The sequence below is a fragment of the Myripristis murdjan genome, chromosome 1, assembly GCF_902150065.1.
Source record: "Myripristis murdjan chromosome 1, fMyrMur1.1, whole genome shotgun sequence".
Taxonomy (NCBI): Eukaryota; Metazoa; Chordata; class Actinopteri; order Holocentriformes; family Holocentridae; genus Myripristis; species Myripristis murdjan.
In genome coordinates, this window is record NC_043980.1 from 32,394,151 (window position 1) to 32,415,810 (window position 21,660).

The 21,660-nt window shown below is 39.4% G+C and overlaps 1 protein-coding gene across 1 annotated transcript in view; it reads right to left on the minus strand.

The window, feature by feature from the left end:
- dnah6 (dynein, axonemal, heavy chain 6) overlaps nt 1-21,660 on the minus strand; it is a 101,757-nt gene that overhangs the window by 61,681 nt on the left and 18,416 nt on the right. Inside the window, exons 23-41 of the mRNA XM_030056308.1 lie at nt 21,449-21,568; nt 20,500-20,680; nt 20,249-20,345; nt 19,620-19,848; nt 18,769-18,933; nt 17,777-17,887; nt 17,419-17,544; nt 16,586-16,741; nt 16,240-16,401; nt 11,495-11,632; nt 10,275-10,442; nt 9,868-10,016; nt 6,416-6,523; nt 6,125-6,251; nt 5,012-5,224; nt 4,685-4,906; nt 3,456-3,578; nt 2,384-2,566; nt 1,661-1,804 (exon numbers count right to left, since the gene is read on the minus strand). Of these exons, the coding sequence (XP_029912168.1) occupies nt 1,661-1,804; nt 2,384-2,566; nt 3,456-3,578; nt 4,685-4,906; nt 5,012-5,224; nt 6,125-6,251; nt 6,416-6,523; nt 9,868-10,016; nt 10,275-10,442; nt 11,495-11,632; nt 16,240-16,401; nt 16,586-16,741; nt 17,419-17,544; nt 17,777-17,887; nt 18,769-18,933; nt 19,620-19,848; nt 20,249-20,345; nt 20,500-20,680; nt 21,449-21,568 (2,922 nt within the window). The remainder of the gene's footprint in view (nt 1-1,660; nt 1,805-2,383; nt 2,567-3,455; nt 3,579-4,684; nt 4,907-5,011; nt 5,225-6,124; nt 6,252-6,415; nt 6,524-9,867; nt 10,017-10,274; nt 10,443-11,494; nt 11,633-16,239; nt 16,402-16,585; nt 16,742-17,418; nt 17,545-17,776; nt 17,888-18,768; nt 18,934-19,619; nt 19,849-20,248; nt 20,346-20,499; nt 20,681-21,448; nt 21,569-21,660) is intronic.

The window sequence follows — 21,660 nt, forward strand, 5'->3', positions numbered from 1 at the left end:
TTCATTAGCTATGATACAGTTCATCCCTGGGAAATTATTACTGGTATTAAAGAGCCAAAGCCTTTCTGTTGTTGATAGTAGTTTCTATTACAGTGGTGCTTTGGAAGTCTGTGTTTTGTTCTCCCTATGGCATATGAATAAGTATGTGTATGCCACATTTGTTCCCTAGATTCCAAGTCCTGCCATTACCAGTGTGTGTGTGTGTTTGTGTGTGCATGTGTGTGTGCGTGTGTGTGTGTGTGTGTGTGTGTGTGTGTGTGTGTGTGATGAGTTTTGTGCGTCAGTTCGTATTCCCTCAAGCTTCACAGCTGGGAGCTGGCACTGGCTTCCTCTCGCAGTAAACACACTCACACACATGCACACTTAGCACACACACCTAGCAACAAGAACAACATTAGCTACTTACACACAGCCAGATAAACAGATTTGGAAGAATACACAAACACAGAATAAACCCTTGGTGAGTTGGATGTTGTATAATCTACAGAACGGGTACAAAGCTCACAGGTGACACTCAATGTTAAAGACAACACTCTGAAGTTTCATATTTGCAGAATCAGAATCAAATATGTTTTTGCTTGCATGTGGCATGCATGCATGTTCGTTAATCCAGTGTTCAATATGTATGCCACTTTGTCAGGTTTCAGTTTTTTTTTAAAGTCTCATTCTTTCCTTTCTTCCTTTCACTTACTCCCCCACTCCACCTCCAGATATATGAGCCATGTCTGGTGCTGGTCTGTGTAATTAACATATTCTTTTTATCATACACCACTACAACTGCCAACCAAGACAAACCTCCTAATAATTAACTTAAATGTTTCCCATTAGGTTGGAGGACTTATAATATTACTATTAGTCTCCATCATCCCCTGTTTCTTTGTCTGTGCTTCATTTTTCACAAAAAAATAAATTATATTCTCCATTCTTCATGTCTATATTCATATCTCTCTAAAGCTAGCAAGCTATGATAATAATATGCAATGGGCTTTTATAACCTTGACTCAAGGCTTACCTTTTTTATCTGATTTACCTTTCCAATATATTCCTTGAATCCCACTGAGTGTATTAATAAAATGAAAAATATGGATGCCCTTTCATAATGTCTTAATTTCATACGATGATTTCATTAAAAAAAAAAAAAAAAAAAAAAAAACTGAAAGAATTCTCCTTTATATTAACAGTTCTCCAATTTCTGGATGTATCCAATGCCCAGGGCACTTTGATGTAACATATAAGCTAACCTTCAGCGCACTTCACATACCTCATGCTAATACCAGTGAACACCTTGGTAAATGGATTTGACCCTCAGTAATATGGATGAGGGATGAAACGTGCCTCGGGTGGCAGAGAAGTCTTTGAACATAGTGACTCTGGACATGCTTGAGATTTTAAGCCTGTGAATGCTGTAGAAGTGTGTTGAGGCCAAAGCATACAGCATGAAGGTGTGTTATGGGTTCAGTTAGAGCCTTGTGGAACAACTGTGAAGTGTCCTCTTTAAGAATGTCTATGAGTTATCAAAATATGCTGTGGCTATAAGTTTCCTCTTTTATGTGCATATTCATACTTTTATGTCTGTGTGTTGTCAAAGTATTGTGTGCAGGAGTATCTGTGTATGTGTGAAGGAGTGTGTGTGTGTGTGTGTGTGTGTGTGTGTGCGTACCTTTATGTCACTGTTCTCTTCAAACTGCTCTCTGACGAAGCTGTCAAAGGCATCCCAGTGCCTGTTGGGCAGGTTGCCCCCTACCGCCCACAGGTAGCAAAATATAAAGGTCTGACACACCACACTGTTAAGATGCTTGGAATCCTGATCAGCACACACACACACACACACACACATGCACACACAAAGAGAGAGCAGAGGAAGTAGCTTGACCAATTGAACTCTGATTTTCCTTTAAATTTCCCATAAAATGATGTCTTGTAATTCAGCAGGATATGTTTGGTATCTATATAAATACTGGGATCACCACTAGTTTTAAAATAAAATTGTGGATTTGAACACAGCTCAACTGTGCATTATGCATTTGCAATGATGGGACCAATCTTTGTTCATGTGAAGTAATGAATCCAAAAAGTACTGATCATTGTCAAACCCAAGGAACACATGCATACATGTCCTTAAGGGTCACCATGTAACATGTATCCAGTTGTACAATATTGATTGACGTGGTTGACAAGACATTGCTGCCGTCACCTTTTGTCATCAGACCTTGCCCCCAACAATTAAAAGTCTGTTTGATTACAATATTGAGCGACCGTGATTTTCACTATCAAACTGCTCATGTGTGCCATGATTGGTGTGATTATGCCACATTAGTCACTTAGTACCAAGAAAGCTTTAGAAATGGACAATGGTTATTGTTCTAGTTATTATTTTAAGTACCATTTTGAGGTCTAGCCCTCCCTTGCCCAGCAGTAGTGCCTCCAGCAGGCAGCAGAGAGTAGTGACTTTACTGATGTCCACCTGGCCAATGGCCTGGGCACAGTGCTTCACCACAAACTGCAGACCCTTTTCTACATACTGCTCAAACAGCTCCAGCAGGGATGTACGCACTGGGTCTGGAAGCTAGGGAGAGAGGGAGATGGGTGAAGGGAGGAGCACAGAAAGATGGATGTTGAATGGATGGGAGGTTATAGTACTAAAGACCTTTACATACATAATTTTTGAAGCAACCTCAAACAATTGGCTTGAGAGTGTGCTGGACAAAGGACACAGAAAGAAAGCTACAGCAATTATAAGAAAGAGTCCTCGGAAGGCAGGGAGAAAGCCAAAATAAGGGAGAAAGCCAAAATAGCTAAAAAGAAGTAACTAAAAAAAATAATAATTGAAAACTCTAAACAAAGTTTTTGCAACTGGTGAAACCAAACCTCCCACAGACAAAGCAGAATTTCTTTCAAAAATAAAGTCATGGAAGAAAACCTGCCCAAAGTAGCACAATAGAGTGGTTAAAAAATACTGGTGGGAGGAGAAAGGTGGGGAGAAAACAGGACGAAGCAGAAACAGACAACTGGAGACAACTGAGCCCAAAGAACACACATCAAAGATTAAAATAACTATAAAGGACTTGATAAACAAGAGAGCCTCAGCCATTTGGATATGAAGAGAGAGACTGAGTGAGAATGAGAGTTCAGTGATGTAAGGTCACCCTAAAAGGCTCAGGGCTAATGTTCCGATCTATTAACTTTGATGTGATATGTTGTTATCAGTGTTTGTGCTGACACTGATGTTCTGCTGCTTTGACTGCCCTAAGCACATTACAATTCATGTGTCAATGCACGCAAACCCACACCCACAGATGACACAGTAAGAGTCAGTGATCTAAATGATAGTGTGTTTGATGCTTAACTCTTCGCCCACAGCTGAGAATGTGACCATGGAAAGCTTGATTAACAATAATATTAATCATTATATTAATGATAGTATAATAAATAACTGTTATAGGGATGTGCATCACCTTAGCTCCAAGGCCACTAAGCCATGTTTGAACATATGGCATCCACTTGAGCTCATCAGGGTCAATGTAGACCATCCCACAGCGACTGACTGTGGCTGGAGAAGCCACAGCCAAGTCCTGGGCCTGAAAACACACAGTTACAGACCTTTGATGAACATTTCCTCTATGAGCCTAACTGCTTCTAGAGCTACAAGGTAACCAAGGAGATTATACACCAGTAAGTTTCATCTATGCAGTGTAATTGGACACATTTCTACTGTGCTAATATTGCTTTAGATGTTATTCTGCCAACTCTATTGATTACCAAGGAACCAATTTGCTGTCTTTTAAGGTTGCTGTTTATAAAAGCAATAAAACCTTTGACGAATTCCTTTACTGTGATAACAGGTACTTTGATTCTATTTTATGCTGTATGACTGTGTTGTATCATCATTATACCCACAATCATGGACAGTAACTGTAACTCAGGTATTACTGTATCATATAGAATAGCTTAGGGTATCTAGGAGAAAATGGAGTAACATTATATAAATATGTAAGGCAATCTATCTATTGGCGCTTTTCCACTAGCCTCTACTTGGTTTGTAAGGTTTTCCATTAGGTGGTGGTACCTGGTAACAGGTACTATTTTAGTACCTACTCGGCTGGGATTCCAAGCGAGCTGGAACCTCGGCCTGCACTCTGTGATGTAAACAGAGTGCAGGCCACTGATTGGACAGGGAGCGACAACATATGAGAGGGACTCCTTCATGAAAACAAAACCCGCGATTTAAAAAAAAACTGTCAACAGCGACCGTGCACATTGATCAACGCTGAAGTTGGCAAAGTTGGACGATGGCAAGCAAACCGGTACCGTGGTCAAATGAAGAGGTGGAGACTTTTTTGTTCTTGGTGGCGGACCAAAGAATCCAGAGGGAGCTGGACGGTGCGTTGCCTTGCTATGACGACTCCACCCACGATGAGGTGGTACTCAGTTGTAATGGAAAACCACCGAAACCGAGTTGAATCGAGTAGAGTTGAGCCAAGTAGAGCCGAGTAGGTGCTAATGGAAAAGTGCCATATTATTCCTTTGTGTGCCATACCCACACCTGAAGATCCAGTTAACCATATGTTCCTAGTTCAGTTTACTAGGTGGCATAGACTTACTGTTAAGGGCAATTTTTTTTTTTTTTTTTAATGCATATGCAACTACACACTTATAGAACATGAATTCCTTTAGAGTCGCTAACCTCAAACACCATGTGTATGGAAGGGGTGAGTTTGATTCTTTCACTGTTGGCCAAACAGAGCATCTTGTTGTCATCCAATACGGTGTTCATGTTCTCGATCCACAGGGCATCCACTGGCCCGTCGCTGATGATCCACTTGTGGTCATCACTGGTGTCATTGACTGCTGCACGTACACTCAGTGCCATCAGACCGTCCCGCCATTCAAGGGTCAGTGTGTTCACCTGAATGGTGAAAATTAGGCAAGTATGAGTGAGTAAACAGAAAAAGACAGAACAAGACTCCATCTCAGCCATCATCAACAATCATCTAGCCACCCATCCATATACCTCTCCGTAGAGCTCGCCCATTGTGACAGATTTTGGGTTGAGGACATAGGATTTGACAGGCTGATAGAAGGGATTGTTGGCCCCGTATCCTGTGCGGTGGAGTGTTTCCAGAGTGTCTGCAAGGATGGTGTAGACTGTGGTCTTTCCTCCACCTGTTGGCCCAACCAGCATCACACCATGACGCACTATCATGGTCTCATATAGTTGGATCACCTGGTGGGAGAGAAGGTAGGGTGAAGGAGAGAAAAAGAGTGAAAAGAAGGCACACTGAGAGAAATATGATAATTACAAATTACAATAATGGGATATGGTTTACCCAACTAACCAAATTTGTACAGGTGACTACTGTACCCAAACACAGAAAACACACACACACACACGCACACACAAAGATAGAACAGAGAAAGTAGCTTAACCAATTGAACTCTGATTTTCCTTTAAATTTCCCATAAAATGATGTCTTGTAATTCAGCAGGATATGTTTGGTATCTATATAAATACTGGGATCACCACTAGTTTTAAAATAAAATTCTGTGGATTTGAACACAGCTCAACTGTGCATTATGCATTTGTAATGATGAACCCAAAGATGGGACCAATCTTTGTTCATATAAAGTAATGAATCCAAAAAGTACTGATCATTGTCAAACCCAAGGAACACATGCATACATGTCCTTAAGGGTCACCATGTAACATGTATCCAGCTGTACAATATTGATTGACGTGGTTGACAAGACATCAAGACACAAGACATCGCCTTTTGTCATCAGACCTTGCCCCCAACAATTAAAAGTCTAAGTCTGTTTGATTACAATATTGAGCGACTGTGATTTTCACTACCAAACTGCTCCTGTGTGCCATGATTGGTGTGATTATGCCACATTAGTCACTTAGGCAATAAATAAATAAATAATGTGAACATATCTCAAGTGAATTACTGCATCCTATGTGTTAGAGTGCTTGCAATACTTCTCTATAGTGTAATGCACAGGTTAATATACTGGAATGAGTCAATGATAAAGTAAAGCATTATAAATGATTTACATATATAAGCAGATAAATATTGAGGATATAATTCAACAAAATAAAGGAGGATTTCCTCCTCACTTGTACCTTGTTAGTCATGTTAGCCAGAGGCTGTAGGTTGCGCTTGACAAGAGACTCCATGATGGTTGAATGTAACACGCCATAATCATGTTCTGGGATACATACACCAGGGAACAGGTCTGACAGGATGCCACTGGACGGGAAAAGGCATGCCACACACACCCACACCCCACCACAAAACACACTCCTTTAGTCTTACAATGCAATGATATATGATTTTTCATTATGTTTACATTTAGAAGATTACATGAGTGAGTGATGTGGGGAGGGGGCGGGGGAAGTGGCTGACAGGCTTACCCAAACAGCATGGCATCGTCCGTGAGGAACTTGGGCAGGTTGGAGTCCCTCAGTGCTCTGATAAGGACCACATCCTCACTGAGGTGAGGACTTTCTCTCTTTAGTGACCTGAGTACAAAGACATCACTACATATCTTAGGATTTACATACACAGTGTTATGTACCAAGCAGTTTCAAGCAGGTAGTCCATTGATTAGTCAAAGATGCATCCCAAACTAATATTATTAAGAGAGAACATATGTGCTTTATTACTTACAATGCTGAAGTATGTAGAACCTACAGTGTGAGCTGGGAAATATTCTCACATTATACTGGTTTCTTTTTTTTTTTTTTTCTTGAATAGTCATACAATTTTGCAGAGATATTTTGAGTCAGTATATATGTTGTTCATCACTGTTATTAGCTAAGTTGTGCCTGATAGCTACTTCTTCTTTATCACTGTCATCACTGCATCATCTTCAATGCCAGAAAAATGACAAAGAAAAACCTAAATCTAATAAAAGTAATACTTCAAGAGGCAGCTTCCTGTTAAGAGATTAAATTAAAACAGGGCTAAGCCTTAAACTGTAATAGTTAATCACAGCCTAAAAATTAACTCCACAATATATCTTTAACTGAAATTAGATGCTTCTAGTCTGTGCAGCCCGTGATTAAATTTTAATGAATAACACAACACTAAATCACATACTCTAAGGTTTAAATCGTCTGCTGCACTGTCTTCTAGGGGTTGAAACTTTGAGGCACTTGTTGTACAACACACCCAATCAGTATTGTGGCACCTGGTATTTTCAGCAGCTGTGATACGTAGATTGGCTCGGATGTCATCCAAATCCACGTGTATGCAAAAATGATCCATCCTCATAAATTATTTTCTCTAATTTAGAGACCTACACCCACATGGATATTTTTTAGAGAATCGAATTAATATTTTCTTCATTAAGGATGTATTATTTCACCAATCTGCTATTAATCAGAATGTTAATTGTTATGATCCTACCCACCTGATCCCCGGTGCAGATGTAACTGCAATCTGCACATCACTAGCTATTGGCGATAGTATTATCAAAGTATCAAAATGTACATTTATTTATATAAAACGGTTGTTAAGTACAACTTTGATTTCAAAACTTAATGATGCTCATGAAACCTATTCTGGATCTAAAAAAGCCCAGATTTGTGTGGAATTAGAGAAAAAGAATATTGTTTATCCTCAGTCAAACAGCAGTAAATTGAAGTTAGATCTGCTTCCTTGTCTAGAATAAGATAAATCTTGGACTATTTTAATCCATGATACAGTGAATTAGTTATTCCAGTTTCAAAGGGCATTTTAGTCTATGCCTAGGCTTAATCCCTATCTGGGAAACTGCCCCCAAATCCATTATCCATCCATTTCCAGAATTTCCCTGGTTGGGATCAATAAAGTCTATCTATCTATCTATCTATCTATCTGTCTATCTATCTATCTATCTATCTATCTATCTATCTATGTGTGTACATTTCCATAACAATCAGCACAGCATTTGTATAATGCAGATTTTAACCAAAAATATATATGAAGCCTGGCTGCATGTATTTTTGCAATGGTCAAAAGTGGCGATGTGAGTATTCAGGCGACTCTATAAATGTAGCTGGTAGGCTAATGAATGTACACTGCTGCAAAATAGACTCATTACAAAAACAATTGTAATCAGGATAATAAGCAGTTGGTGTGAGTTGAGAATTCAATATTGTGCAGCCAACTCTTCACAGTAAGCTTGCTTATCTATTAAAAAAACAAAACAAAACCAAAAAAAGAAAAAAAAGTAGCGTCATTAGAGTGAGAAATAATGAATGTGTGTTTAGTGTGCAACAAGGAGACTCAGAGGTGCAATATCTAGGAAAGACAGACAATGAATCACAGGCCAATTACACTGGTCTCACAGCTTAAGCCATTCTACAACAATAGTCTAAAGCATGACTTTTGCTACATATGGTCAAGAGCAGGAACAGTTATGATATTGTGCTTTGCTGCATCCAAAGTTATCCATTCTCAAAACTTTCTTGTCTTTTGTCTACCTCCTCTGTCTCTCTCTTTTATCTCTTCAAACACTGTCCACACTTACTTATCCATATCGCTCTCCTTTTAAAAGCCCAGTTAATCAGGTTTAATGATAATGTCCCAGTGGCTGTTCTCTAACAAATTCATGAATAATAGAAGGAAGCAGACAGAACCGAAGAGGATAAAACCACATACACGGATGCACAGATTGTACACACAAGCACACAACATGAATGTGGTGATCTAATGTGGAGATGTGAGACAAATCTGAAGAATCTGTGATAATCTGTTACTCCTACATGCATCTATGTAATTGTGCTGAATGTACATTTCCTGTGGAACAGCAGTGCTGAGAGTTGAGACAAGACAATTAAGCGTAATTTATCATATTGTATCATAAATAGAAATATATGGGTTTAAAGGAAATCAGACATATATGTATGCAGATGCACTCTCACTCACTCACACCTTTAATATAAAACATAGTTCTTACGCCTCTACTCCAAAATGAAAATCTATCCAACTGATTGCTAGAGAGCAACTGTCATGTGTGCTTCTGTTCAGCTTCAGGTGAATTCAGTTGTTTTTGTGAAAGTAAAGAGTCAAAGCAGCAGCTATGACACACATACTAAAATAAGGATGTCAGCCCTATCAGTCCACTAGCAGACAATCAATCAATCAATCTGTCATGAAAAAAGAGAAAATGAGTAATAAAACAAGATAACAATAATAAGAGACCCATTGACTCTCAGTTAACCTAAAAGTGATCTAAGCAATGGAGAGCCATGTGGGGAACAGTGTGTCTTTGGCTCAGTGAAGGAATTTCACGCAGATGGCACTCTTCAGAAAAGTGCTCATTTCCTTTTATCTGCCGTAGTCACGGCGAGAAAGAATGAGGTCATTTCAACATTCAGAAGCACTTACCCTCTAATCTTAGTCTGAGTCATAACTGGTACAGAGTCTGCAGCTTCCCGTACACTTCTTACAACGCCATCAATAAAATATTTGCTGGGTGTAAGAGAACTACGCAACCAGCCAGATTGCCTAACCGATTAATGATAACTTGTTGCTCTGTTGGACACAAATATGAGACCTGCTTATTTTACATAATTTCCACTAAACCTTAGTAGCCTCTCATAACATATTCTGTACATTGATGAGTGTGTGTGTGTGTGTGTGTGTGTGTGTGTGTGTGTGTGTGTGTGTGTATTATCCAATCTATAATCAAAGAATACTCGATGGTCCTCATGACAAACTCAGAATTGTCTCGCAGGGACATTTCTGAATGAGTGAATGTTTGCTTGTCTCTGTAGTTACATTTCTATTATGTACACATGTAAATGTGTGTGCTGAGTATACATGTTGGTGTGTGTCTGTGTATATGTGTGTTTAGAAGTATGGGTGTGTCTCTGACCCAGCCATGACCAGCACAGATTTGACAGCCCTCATGCCAAAGTCGTAGTGGTCCTGCTGGGAGAGCTGCTCGGAGCACAGCTTGTACATCTGGGTCATCTTTCTAGCCAGGGTCTTACTGGACTCAAAACCCTCTGAGTACAGAATCACCTGGAGGCAGGAAGAGAGTGAGAAAGAGAGAGAGAGAGAGAGAGAGAGAGAGAGAGAGGAGGGAGCAGAACAGAAAGAAGGAGAGAGAGGAGAGAGAGAGAGACAGAGAGAGGGAGAGAGAGGCGATGGGGGATAGACAAAGAGGAAAGGAAACGAGGAGAAGAGAGGAGAGAGAACAGCAAAGATGAAAGACAACAGAGCAAAATGCAGAGAAAATCAGTAAGCACAAACAAAAGGCACACACAGAAAGCTTGCTACCTCAGCAATGAGCGCATAGTTTGGCACCATCATGGCTATGGGTCTGAAGAGAGCCTTGAGATTGTCGGGTAGCTCAGTCCTGCCAGCGTAGCCCGGGTTCATGGTGATGAAAGCAGCACACGTCATCACCAGCTTGATCTCCCGGCCTTCAAAGCTAAACCTTGACAGCTATGTGGGGTTACAGAGGGTAAATTGTTAAATGATAAATTATGGTGTTTTTGTGTCTGTGTGATAGCTCAGAAATGCAAGTAATTTATGCAAGCAAATTCAGACAACATACTGTGCAATGGTACATACACTGTGACGAGTTATAACTGAATGATTGCCATTTTATTTGAACGTGATCTATGCTCTGGCTCCATAGCTAATTGTCTTGTACTGTATGGAGAATGCAGTAAGGCTAGTCTAACTGCTTGCTAGTTAACATCAGCAATATCATTGTACCATGTTGCTACAGCTAGCCTTGCAATTGGTCATTTACTTTTTTCGGCTGGCATTCTAAACTAAATTTAACATTCAGCTAGATATGTTTTGAATAGCAAAAAGTAACATGTGCTTCAGGCTTTAGGGATACTGTTGCAATGCCAGGATAAGACACACTTTTTAACATTATGAGCAGAATTATTATTGAGAACAATCAATTGTTAGTGAGAAACAAACCTACACCTGTAAAACTGCCTTCATGTCGGCTATACATATTACATACACTCTATAACTGCTTACAGAGCAATGTACTTTGTTACAAAATGCCATAGTATGAATATTGATGGCCATGTATACAGTATGTCACCATAAATTATGTATTGGGTAAGTCAATGCAAGCTAATTGCCACTAAGATAGTTATCATATACAGTATATGAGAAAAAATGCAGGAACGCTATAAGCCTTATATGTCACAATACAGTGTTTGATTCCTTTAAATAATTTGATACTGATCAATAAAATATTGCTATGCTTTGTAGGAAATTATTTTCAGTCAGCTGTGATGAAGTTTGATAGCTGACATTCATCAAACTGATATAGAGGAGCCAAGCCTGACCACTGACTGACTGACCTGAATTTGACTTTTGAAAGCCACAATGCGTGCATGGCAAAACACACAGAGCATGCATAAAAAGTGTAAAATACTATGGAGACTGGGGTGCGTGTGTGTTTGAGAGTGTGTTTGTGTGTGTGTGTGTGTGTGTGTGTGTGTGTGCGGGTGAGCGAGCAGGTATACCTTAGCAGCCTTAGCATTTCGTATGGTGATGAGCTGCTGTGCAATGACAGACAACACCTCGATGTCAATACGGTTGAACTCGTCAAAACAACACCATGCTCCTGATTGGGCAAGACCACTAAAGAAGCGCCCCATCATCTGGAAGAGTATAATTGGTTAAATATAAGAAAATGATATATCACTCCTAACGGGAACAGTAAAGTACCAAAATAAGATTCAAAATTCAGAACAATCAATAAAAAATTCGGTCTACATTCAATGTGTGTATGTGTGTGTGTTTTAGACATGCTGCAGTAGGTTTTAGCTTAGAGCGTCCAGCAGAAGGAGTAAGCAACACAGCAGAATGAGGCAGAATGGCAAGAAATTGTTGTGAATCATGGACATGGCTGTGGTGTAAGGTACTGAACCATGTTTCAATGATTTATATACACATTATTGGTAGAGCAAGTTGTGAAAACAACACGGTCTAACTAGAAAAGTGCATTTTCTGGAGAAAATGTGTGTGATTGCTGACTGCATGATATTATTGCTCACGGGCATGTACAAGTAGAAATGGAAAAAAGAGTACAAATTGTTGAAAAAGTATATGGAGAGTTCTAAGCTGAGCATAAAAAAGACAAAAAATAAATAAACAAATAAAAAAGAAAGTGGAAGTAATCAAGAAAAAAAACTGTTTGTCTTTTCAGTGAGTAATAAAGAAGTATGTATTGTTTTACAAAATTATTGTAAAACAAGTACATAGTTGAAAGAATTAAGAAAGAGGGAGAGAGTTAGAAAGCTTCAAGGCTGAGTCTGAGAAGTACAAAGTGAGTAAGATAGCCTCTGCAATTAATTGCAAAAAATTCTAGCCAGACAGAAAAGGGTTTGGAAGTTTGAGTAAATGAGTATTCAAGAAATGACAAAAGTAGAAACAATTAAAAAGAAAGGAATTGAAAAGTATGAGTATGCAAGGGCTGTATGTAAACAACAAAACTGATGATTGATTTAAATTGACTGAAGCAAACTCATCAGCCTGCATTAGCTGTATAACTGAGGAGATGTGTCCACTATACTAGTGAGACAGAGAAACAGAAGCAGGGGCAGATATAAGTAAAGATGGAGAGAGAAAGAGAGAGAAACAAAAAAGAGAGAGAAAAAGAGAGAGAGGTAATCTGTAAGATTAAAGATGCCATAGAAAATCTTAATTACTGACAATGATATAGTCTCAGGGGGCTAAAGGTGTGTGTCTTTGAAGCTAATGTCTCAATCCCACCACACAATGATGCAAATGTAATTCTGGTGATTATGTTATATTTTTTTATAAAGTGATTTTAAATTTGAAATTCAGCTACGATCGGATGAAATTCTATCCCTGGATTGATGCTTCATTCAACATCAAGCAGTATACTATGATTCACTGGCATGCCACTGCCTTGGACCAAGTCAGAGAGCTAGGACTGGCTCTCACATTAATACATAACATGAAAGTGACAACACACCTGATGCTACTTTAATGACACTAAGATGTCATAAGAACAAACAGAAATAGCTAAAGACACATTTTAGGGAAGACTCAATAAAGGCTCTGTATATCTCTTATCACTGATTCAGGAGTTAATTTTGAAAAAAAAAAGTGAGTTAAATTACAAAATCTGAAGGTATATCATTATAGGCCAAGGTCTTAGCTGTTCAGCAATGTACCGGTGCAACTTTTGCATTTTTTTCATAAAATAGGCGTTTTTCCAGTTATTAGGCTACTTTGTTTTTGTCAACACCGTCACTGTAATGTTTTTTTTTTTTTTTATTTGAAAAACATATTTTTGTATTAAAAGAGACTAATACTTCAATAATTCAACAGCACCAAAGAAACTCTGACGGTGGTGACACTAATCTGACGGTGGTGACAGTGGCCTCATTACAACATACAATTCCAAAATTTATACCACTCAAGTCAATGGCTTCTTGCTTAACAACTTTATTTAACTATTTGGTACAAAAAATAAGAATCCTGAGCACTGTTATAAGCATTTTTCAGACTTCAGTCATCACCGTCAGAAAACCTGACGGTGGTGACGTCTGACAGTGGTGACAAAAACCTACTCTTTCACATGATAAGCATGAGTTGTTCACATTAGCCATCTTGTTTCCCCCCTGTTGCCACCTGCATCAGACCTCTTCTTAAAAAGTATACATTTATGCCATAATCTAATCTATTATTTTTTATACAAAAGTGACGGTGTTGACATGTTATGGTTGTGACAGTAGCAGTGTCCAAAAATATGAAGAGATCTAAGAGAAAATAGAAAACTTACAGGAGCCTGAGTGGTCTTGAAGCATGCAGTAGAGCTTAAGGTTTGAAAAGGGCTCCTCAGGAATGTAATTGACCTTGTAGTTTTTTTTATTATTATTTTTTAAATAAATATCTGATGGTGGTGACGAATATGTGGGACACATTTTGAGCAACTACAAAATAATAGTAAATATTGTTCAAAACTCATTATTTGTAGTTTTTAATACATATTATGATGTACTCTTTCATGTAGTAAATATATTATTCAATGAAATTTTTACTTTTTGTTGTTTTAATCAAGTTGAAATGATTATATCCTATCCGAGGACAACTGGTTTTGTAGGCCATGGGCCAACATATAATCATTAAATTAATACAAATTAAAAATAAACCTATAAAAGATCCTTACAAATGTGCAAAGGACCCCCTGATTATGCCCTTGATTCTTTTTATTCATTAAAATGTTGTAAATTTCCAACAGAAATAGCATTTTTCTTAGTGGGACATGATTTATCCAAATTCCCAAGAATCAGTGTTATGTGTTATCAGTGCTTTAACTGGCACAGGCCATATAGTTTTACTGCTTTTGCTACACTACCATCTAGTGGCATCATGTGGTGGGCACAGTGAGGGTCAGGCACTGGACAAATCCTAATCCTTTCCACATGCAATGAGAGAAAAGCACAATGACAGGGGAATTCTATGGAAAGCTGGAGAAAAAGTGCTAAATGACATTAAGGAAAAAAAAAGAAAGAAAGAAAGAAAGAAAGAAAGAAAGAAAGAAAGAAAGAAAGATAAAAATAAGGCAGGATCAAACACACAATTATAGCTGCTGTGCAGCGATGGGTCGGGTCCGGGCAGTTTTAAGCAATTCTCAGCAACAAGCAGAAGAATATGAACTTAAACTGAACTGATTGACACAACTGGTAAGAAAAGGGCAGGACACAGGCCTGGAGGGGACAGATGATTGGCCAAGACACAACAAAGACATGCAACACGGGGGGCGGGGCTAATGAGACAATGCAGGGCAGGTGTGAGGACAAACAAGCTGACAAGACTATGGAGGAACAATAGGGACAAAATGAACACAGCAGACTAAAATACAATAAACATTATAGCTGCTGCGCAGCAATGGTCAGGGCCAGGCAAGTTTAGGCAGTTCTGAGCAACAAAAGAGAATAGGAAGATGAAAAGAAAGGTGCCATTCTTATGTGCATTTTGTATCAGCTGAGACTTGAACTCACAGTTTCTGGCATGAAGGACAACGCTCTATCTCACTGAGCTAATTGGCAAGTGTCAATTCATGTGAGGCTTCACAAATTGACTAAGCCAGTCACATGACAGCAGCCGCCTATGTATGGAAAGGCTGATTTCAAATCACTGTAAATTAAATAAATAAGTCATGAAGACAAAAATCTGACAATGATGATCTGGCATGGGACTGGACCTTTGTGCAAAGTTTGGTGAATTTTCACACGTGGGAATCTTGCACAAGCTGAGGCTTGAACTCCATGTACATGTAGCTTCACAAACTGACTGAGCCAATCACTGACCTGCAGGACAGCAGGCAGCCATGCATGGAAAGGCAGATTTTAAACAGCTGTCAAAAATTTTGTTATTAAGACAAAAATCTGAAAATACACATATTTCATCTAGACAGCATGGAGATGTTGATCATTTGTTTTTAACAATGATTGATTTGCTCCATAAGTGAAAAACTGATGTTTAAAAATGCCATTTTTGCATTGACTCCAATTGTTCACATGAGAGCAAAATTCAAAATGCTGTGAAAAATTCAGTTTTTGAGATACACATTTGAAATTCGCCACACATCATCTACCATGACTCTAGAATTTTGTCCATTTTTTCATGAACATTGAAGATTTATTTAGTGAGAATTTGCAGGTATACGTTTACAGTACCATTTACAGTCAAACATTTTGATGCTTAGTAGGCTCAATTTTTGATAAATCAAAAATCTGAGAAACAACCTTTGTGTAGGACAGTCTGAAGATGCTCTGTATCGATTTTTGTGTCAATTGAGCAAAAATTGTGGGAGGAGTTAGGTTTAATAAGTTTTACAGTTTTTGGAAAAAAAAAAACAGAGTGATGGACTTCATAGTTTGAGTGCACAAAAGTTTCTTCAGTATTGGGGCTACAGTTTGATGAAAGTTGTGAAGCTGTAGCACATATGGTTGATTTGTTAAGAATTTTCAAAGTTTTGAACTTTAGAGGCTTGCTATAGCGCCACCATCAGGACTATTGGCTTGAGTTTGTAGCAGACGTAATCTGGCATGGGACTGGACCTTTGTGCAAAGCTTGGTGATTTTTCATCCATGGCAAGTATGATTTCCTCGGAAGAAGAAAGAAAGAAGAAGAAAGAACACGTAGGAATACAATAGTGTCCTGGCAGCATAGGCTGCCCGGACCCTAATTATCAGATAGGAGGCAAGAGGAGTAGTTGTCCCAGGCAGACCTTGTAGTCAAGTCCATCAGAGCAGTTGAACACCACACACTGGATAGCCAGCGCTTTGGCAAGGTCCTTAGTGGTCTCTGTCTTGCCTGTCCCTGCTGGCCCGGCTGGGGCTCCACCCAGGTCCAACTGGAGAGCCCCCATGAGACACAGGTAACAACGGTCCTGGATATACAAACAGGGAGAAATATACAAGACAGGGGGTAGAGGTGCACAAAGGATCACGCTGAAGACAACTGAGAGAATATGTAAGATATAAATACAAATACGCCATGTGTCTGTCTATCTGTATGTGTCCTATGTTCATCTCTGACCTTTTGAGTATTTGTGTTGTGTTAAGTTTTGTTACCGTAAGTGGTGTGATGACCAGCCTGGGGCAGGCTCCCAGGTACTCATATCCATAGATATATGTGGACAGAGCCATGGTGGCCACACAGTTATCCAAGTCGAGGTCCCAATAGTAACGCAGCTGTCTCTGCCACTCGAAGTTAGAGCTGGAGTCCACCTGAAGAGGACAAAGCTGAGTTATCTGAGGGTTGTGAGCTATTCTTCTCTGATCAACTGACAAACTCTTACAAATCCCCAATCAGCACCTACACTTATTATAATATGCCAAAAATGGCCAAAGATATGTATCTTTGATGCACAATGTTGCAGATAAAGAGTAATCTACATGAGTTTGCAGCAGCAACATATATCAATGCAGCTGCTGTACAGATCATCCCTGACCTTCTGGTACTGCTATGAGACATAAGGTTTTGCAAGTACAGGCTGTTCAAAGGCAAATGGTCCATTAGTTTGCAGAAACTTTCATTACTGCCAATCCAAATTAATTTTTAGGCTCAATTACACAATTCCTATACCCTTGGTTCAGCAGAACATTGTTCTTTTGAAAGAAACTGTTATCAGAAGAATGTGAAACTGAATGACAGCTGGGTTTTTGCTATTTGAGTTTTCACTTTGAACGTCAAATTTCAGCTGATGAAAGTGGAACGTTTTCTTTATAAAGACATCATATGGGAAAAGTATTGTGATGCATCCAGCCAAATAATTTATCCTTGTGCATTATGTGTTGACTTAATCAGGGAGAATTAGTGAACAGAGATGATAAACTCTACAGTGCTGTGCTCTGGTGGTTCAGACATACTGTAATGTAATGTGCTTGTTGCCCAACCACGGTACCTTCTGACGGACAAGATCGGTGACAATATCTCTAGCATGGACATCGATGGTAATGAGGGCAGTGATGATGTTGCGGTGCAAAGTGGGGAGGTGCCCTCGCACCAATGCTGCTAGGGCATTCAACCGCTGGAAGACACAAAAACCACACACACGCACACACAAATAGTACTTGGGCAAGAAACAAGGTGTATGCTTGTTTCCTCAAACTTGAAGCTCAACCAAGCATCATAATACAATGTCTTTTTAACATAGTGTTTTTAGATTTTAGCAATGGGGGGTTGTGAGCATTATACTGCTTAACACCCACACTTCACACACAACTTGGAAAATAGACAGTGCAGTAATTACTGTAACTTACATCAAAGTTGGTGAGCTCAAATTCCTGCAGGGCAGCAAAGTGGTCATGGTCTCCCTCCAGGCAGCTATCCAGGTCCCGACACCACATCATCTGGGAGATGGTCAGCACCACCTGGTGGACACACACACACACACACACACACACACACACACACGCACACACACACACACACACACACACACACACACACACACACACACACACACACACACACACACAGACACAGACACAGACACACACAGGTATGTTGCACACACGCACATGCATACATACAAACACACACACACGCACACACACACAAAAGTCGTGTTGCTGTATGAGGATGGAAAAAAATCTCATTTCACAATTATCCTTGGATTTTCAAAATAAATACTGATATATACTCAGGTAAATCGGATTGTTATGGGATGTTTGTTTATGCAATAATGGAACTGGCTTAGGTAGACTATTGTCTTATTTACAGTACTGACAATAGTCACATTATTGTAATCATGTAAGTGCAGCTGTTTGGAAACTGTGAAATTCGCATGTGTCATGATATATTGTGGTCATTGTTGACCACTTAAAGTGCATGCATAACTCGGATGCACTTTGTTCTGAGCAACAGTTGATCTATTGCAAAAAGGTCTTCGGTCTGTAGCCTGTATCACCATTTCTAAATGTCTTGGTTAAATCCAAAGGTGCATGTCTCTTTTCATTTCCTGGGAAACTGATATTGCTTTCAAAGTGAAACAGTTAACAGGGAATTCTGACTTTCAAAAAAGCTGATTACAGTGTGTTATGATAAAAACATTGCAAGCAAAACTACAGGTAATAGTCTAGGTAATAGGTAATAGTCTCAGTAAATGTTTGATTTTCAGCCTATTAATAGTAAATTAGTGCAATGATGCAACTTGTTTTCATATGTCAGCTGTGCTATATCAGTGTGATTAGGTGTTTTTAAAGGTGCACTTGATGCCAAGGTGTGTGCATGTGTGTATGACTATATGTACCTGTGAAGGGTGTCCAGCCACCACCCACTCCTCCCTGGATTTCACCTGGTAGTCTGCAATGGCAGCCTTGCTAAGGTGTCGCAGTGAAGAAAACATGGACTCCTCCACCTTGCCAAGCCAATCTTCTACATTTCCTTGTGCAATCACACCTTTCACGAAACCCACCTGCATGGACACCATTATGTATTCTTATTATATTTATATGCAAGTTGTCTAGTGTTTATTTCCAGATACACAAAATGAACATCCATTAAACATTCATTTTCTGAGTTTAATTTTGAAAGGAAGCTGTATCACGGTAAAACAAAACTACTCATCCTGACCACAAAAATGGGGCTGGTGTGTAGATTTTTCAATACTGACTATAGGATGAGAGAGGGAGAGAGAACTGGGGAAGGGGGAACTTTCTCAAGCTCTCTCTCTCTCTCTCTCTCTCTCTCTCTCTCTCTTTCTCTCAGCTTGACTGTGACAAGACAGCCTTGACAAAGCTCATTTTTAACAGATAGAGAGAGTTTTTTGGATTCTGTTTCTGCTTGTGAAGTGTGAAGGCAAAAAATGAGTGGTCGGTGAAATATGGAGCTCTCAGAGGCAATATTCAGTCACGCTATTGAAGAGACTTTTACAAATCATTGGGTCGATCAACAACTTGCTCTTTTCTGTTCAAATTCTGATGGACAACTCAAGAGACCAATAACAGGAAGGTGTGTGGGTCTTATTAGCTCCCTACCTTTTTCCACATTAATCAGGGACCCTTTTCTAACTTTTAACTTTGTATGGAGAAGAACAAGGTTAGCTAGCTTGTTAGAGAAAGAGAAAGAAACTGAAGATGTGTAGTACAAATCAAAGTAGACCTTCTCTCCCTCAGGGGAGACCATAGCCAGGATGTTGTTGCTGTAGATTGTGTCCTCCTCTACAGCATCCAGCACAGATCCGACATCTGTGGAAGATGGTGGGGGCAGCAGAGCAAACTCTAGGCGTACTATGGCATCAAAACATTTCCTGAGGTGTGGCTGCACAGCCTGTGGGTTTCTTGTTTGGGCCAAGATCTCAAGCAGCTCATCGTTGGATAAGAAGTAGAACCTGGGAGGGAGAGGAGAGGGACAAATGTCAAAGTTCTCTACACTACATGACATCAATGGTGTGTTAATCATCTAGTGAAGACAGGGGAGAATGCAGAGAATATAATGGAAAACAGAAAAAAAAACAGGAAGATTGAAAGGAATGAGAACAAAATACTGTGTACTCAGCTAAACAAAGCGAATACAAGTTATAAAAAACAGGTGCTCATGAAACTGTGAGGAAATGTATGAAAATGAGACAGACACAAGTAAAATAAAATGGTCATCTTTACTAAAAACTAACTAAAATGTTATTTTGTTTGTTGTGCCTGAAACAATGATTAGCCATAGAATAGAGAAGAAAATTAAGTATGATGATCTCCTAATGTGTAATGCAACAAAACTTGGGAATGTGTATATACCTGGGGAAGATGGTTCTCTTGGACTCAAGGTAAGCTTCCAGACACTTCTGGATCTGGTCCAATAGAGCATTGTTGTTCTGAAAGATTTCCAACAGCCCTGTGTAGCAAAAAGTGGAAGAGAGGGTTGCGTGCACCTACTTGTGTCCATCTGCCACTCACCTCATATATTTGTCTGTCTGCCCGCTTATATACATGTTCTTATGCATGTGCACACATGTCTATGAACACTTGTGTGTTGCATGGTCTCTTACCTGGCTGTGTGGCTGCTCTGAGAGCACTGGGCTCCCTATTGACCTTCCGCATGTTCTCCTTCCAGGACTTATCCACCTTCAGGAACATATTGGCCTCAGTAGGCAGCTGCCTCTTGATGTCTGGGGCCACAAAGATACTCTCTAGGTATAGCCAGTTCCTTTGGCAAGTTAACCATTCCTCCTGGAGAACAAGGTGAAGGAGAAGGGAAACAAAGAAGGGAAACAAAAAAGAGGAAAGGAGGAAGAAAATGATGGAGAGAGAAGAGGAGAATGCAAACAAATGAGTCATACAGCAGATAAAAAACAAAGATATAAAATAGTGTGGCCTGTTATTTTGAGCAGCCACTAGGTAGAGCCAATGTTCAACATTTGAGACCAAATCCACAATGAAAATCTGTATTTGACTCACATCACACACACAATGACCTGAAAGGTTAGATAAAGTTATTTCCAAATTAAACAGGTTTCAGTTTCATTTTGTCTTTCAATTATTTCAGTTGTGATGAAGTCTGAATCTGATGCTGAAAAAGATGTCTGGCCAGCCTTATTTAAGATAGTTCTATTTAGAACTGGGTGATATCAACAAAATCAAATATCACAATATTTCAACCAAACACCTAATATCGATGTTGTGACAGTATTGTAAGGATGACTACTGGTGCTTCTCAAAATTTACACAATGTGCTAAACAATTATTAGTAATGCAGATATGATAATCAAGTAGGTAGAGACAAAAACTGAACATCAGAACAGACATCTGAGTTCAGAAAACTGCCTCCCTTTACTGTAATGCAGCCTTTTAAACCAGATAAGATGGCACTCATACCATATCACAATATCACGATATCTAGTCATATATCACGATACCAATATAATATTGATTGATATAATATAATACTGATATATTGCCCAGCCCTAATTCTTTTCTACTTTATTCTATTCTATTTACCAGTGTCTGGTTGAAGAGGGACAGCTGTTTCTGCAACTTCTGCACCCTGGGCTTGATGGGACCTACGTAGCGAGAGGATGCTACTGTGGCCACATTAATAATGCTGTCATCCAGGAGCACCTGCACACACAGAAAAACACAGACACACACAGATATGTGCACACACACACACACACGCACACACACGCACACACACGCACACACACGCACAC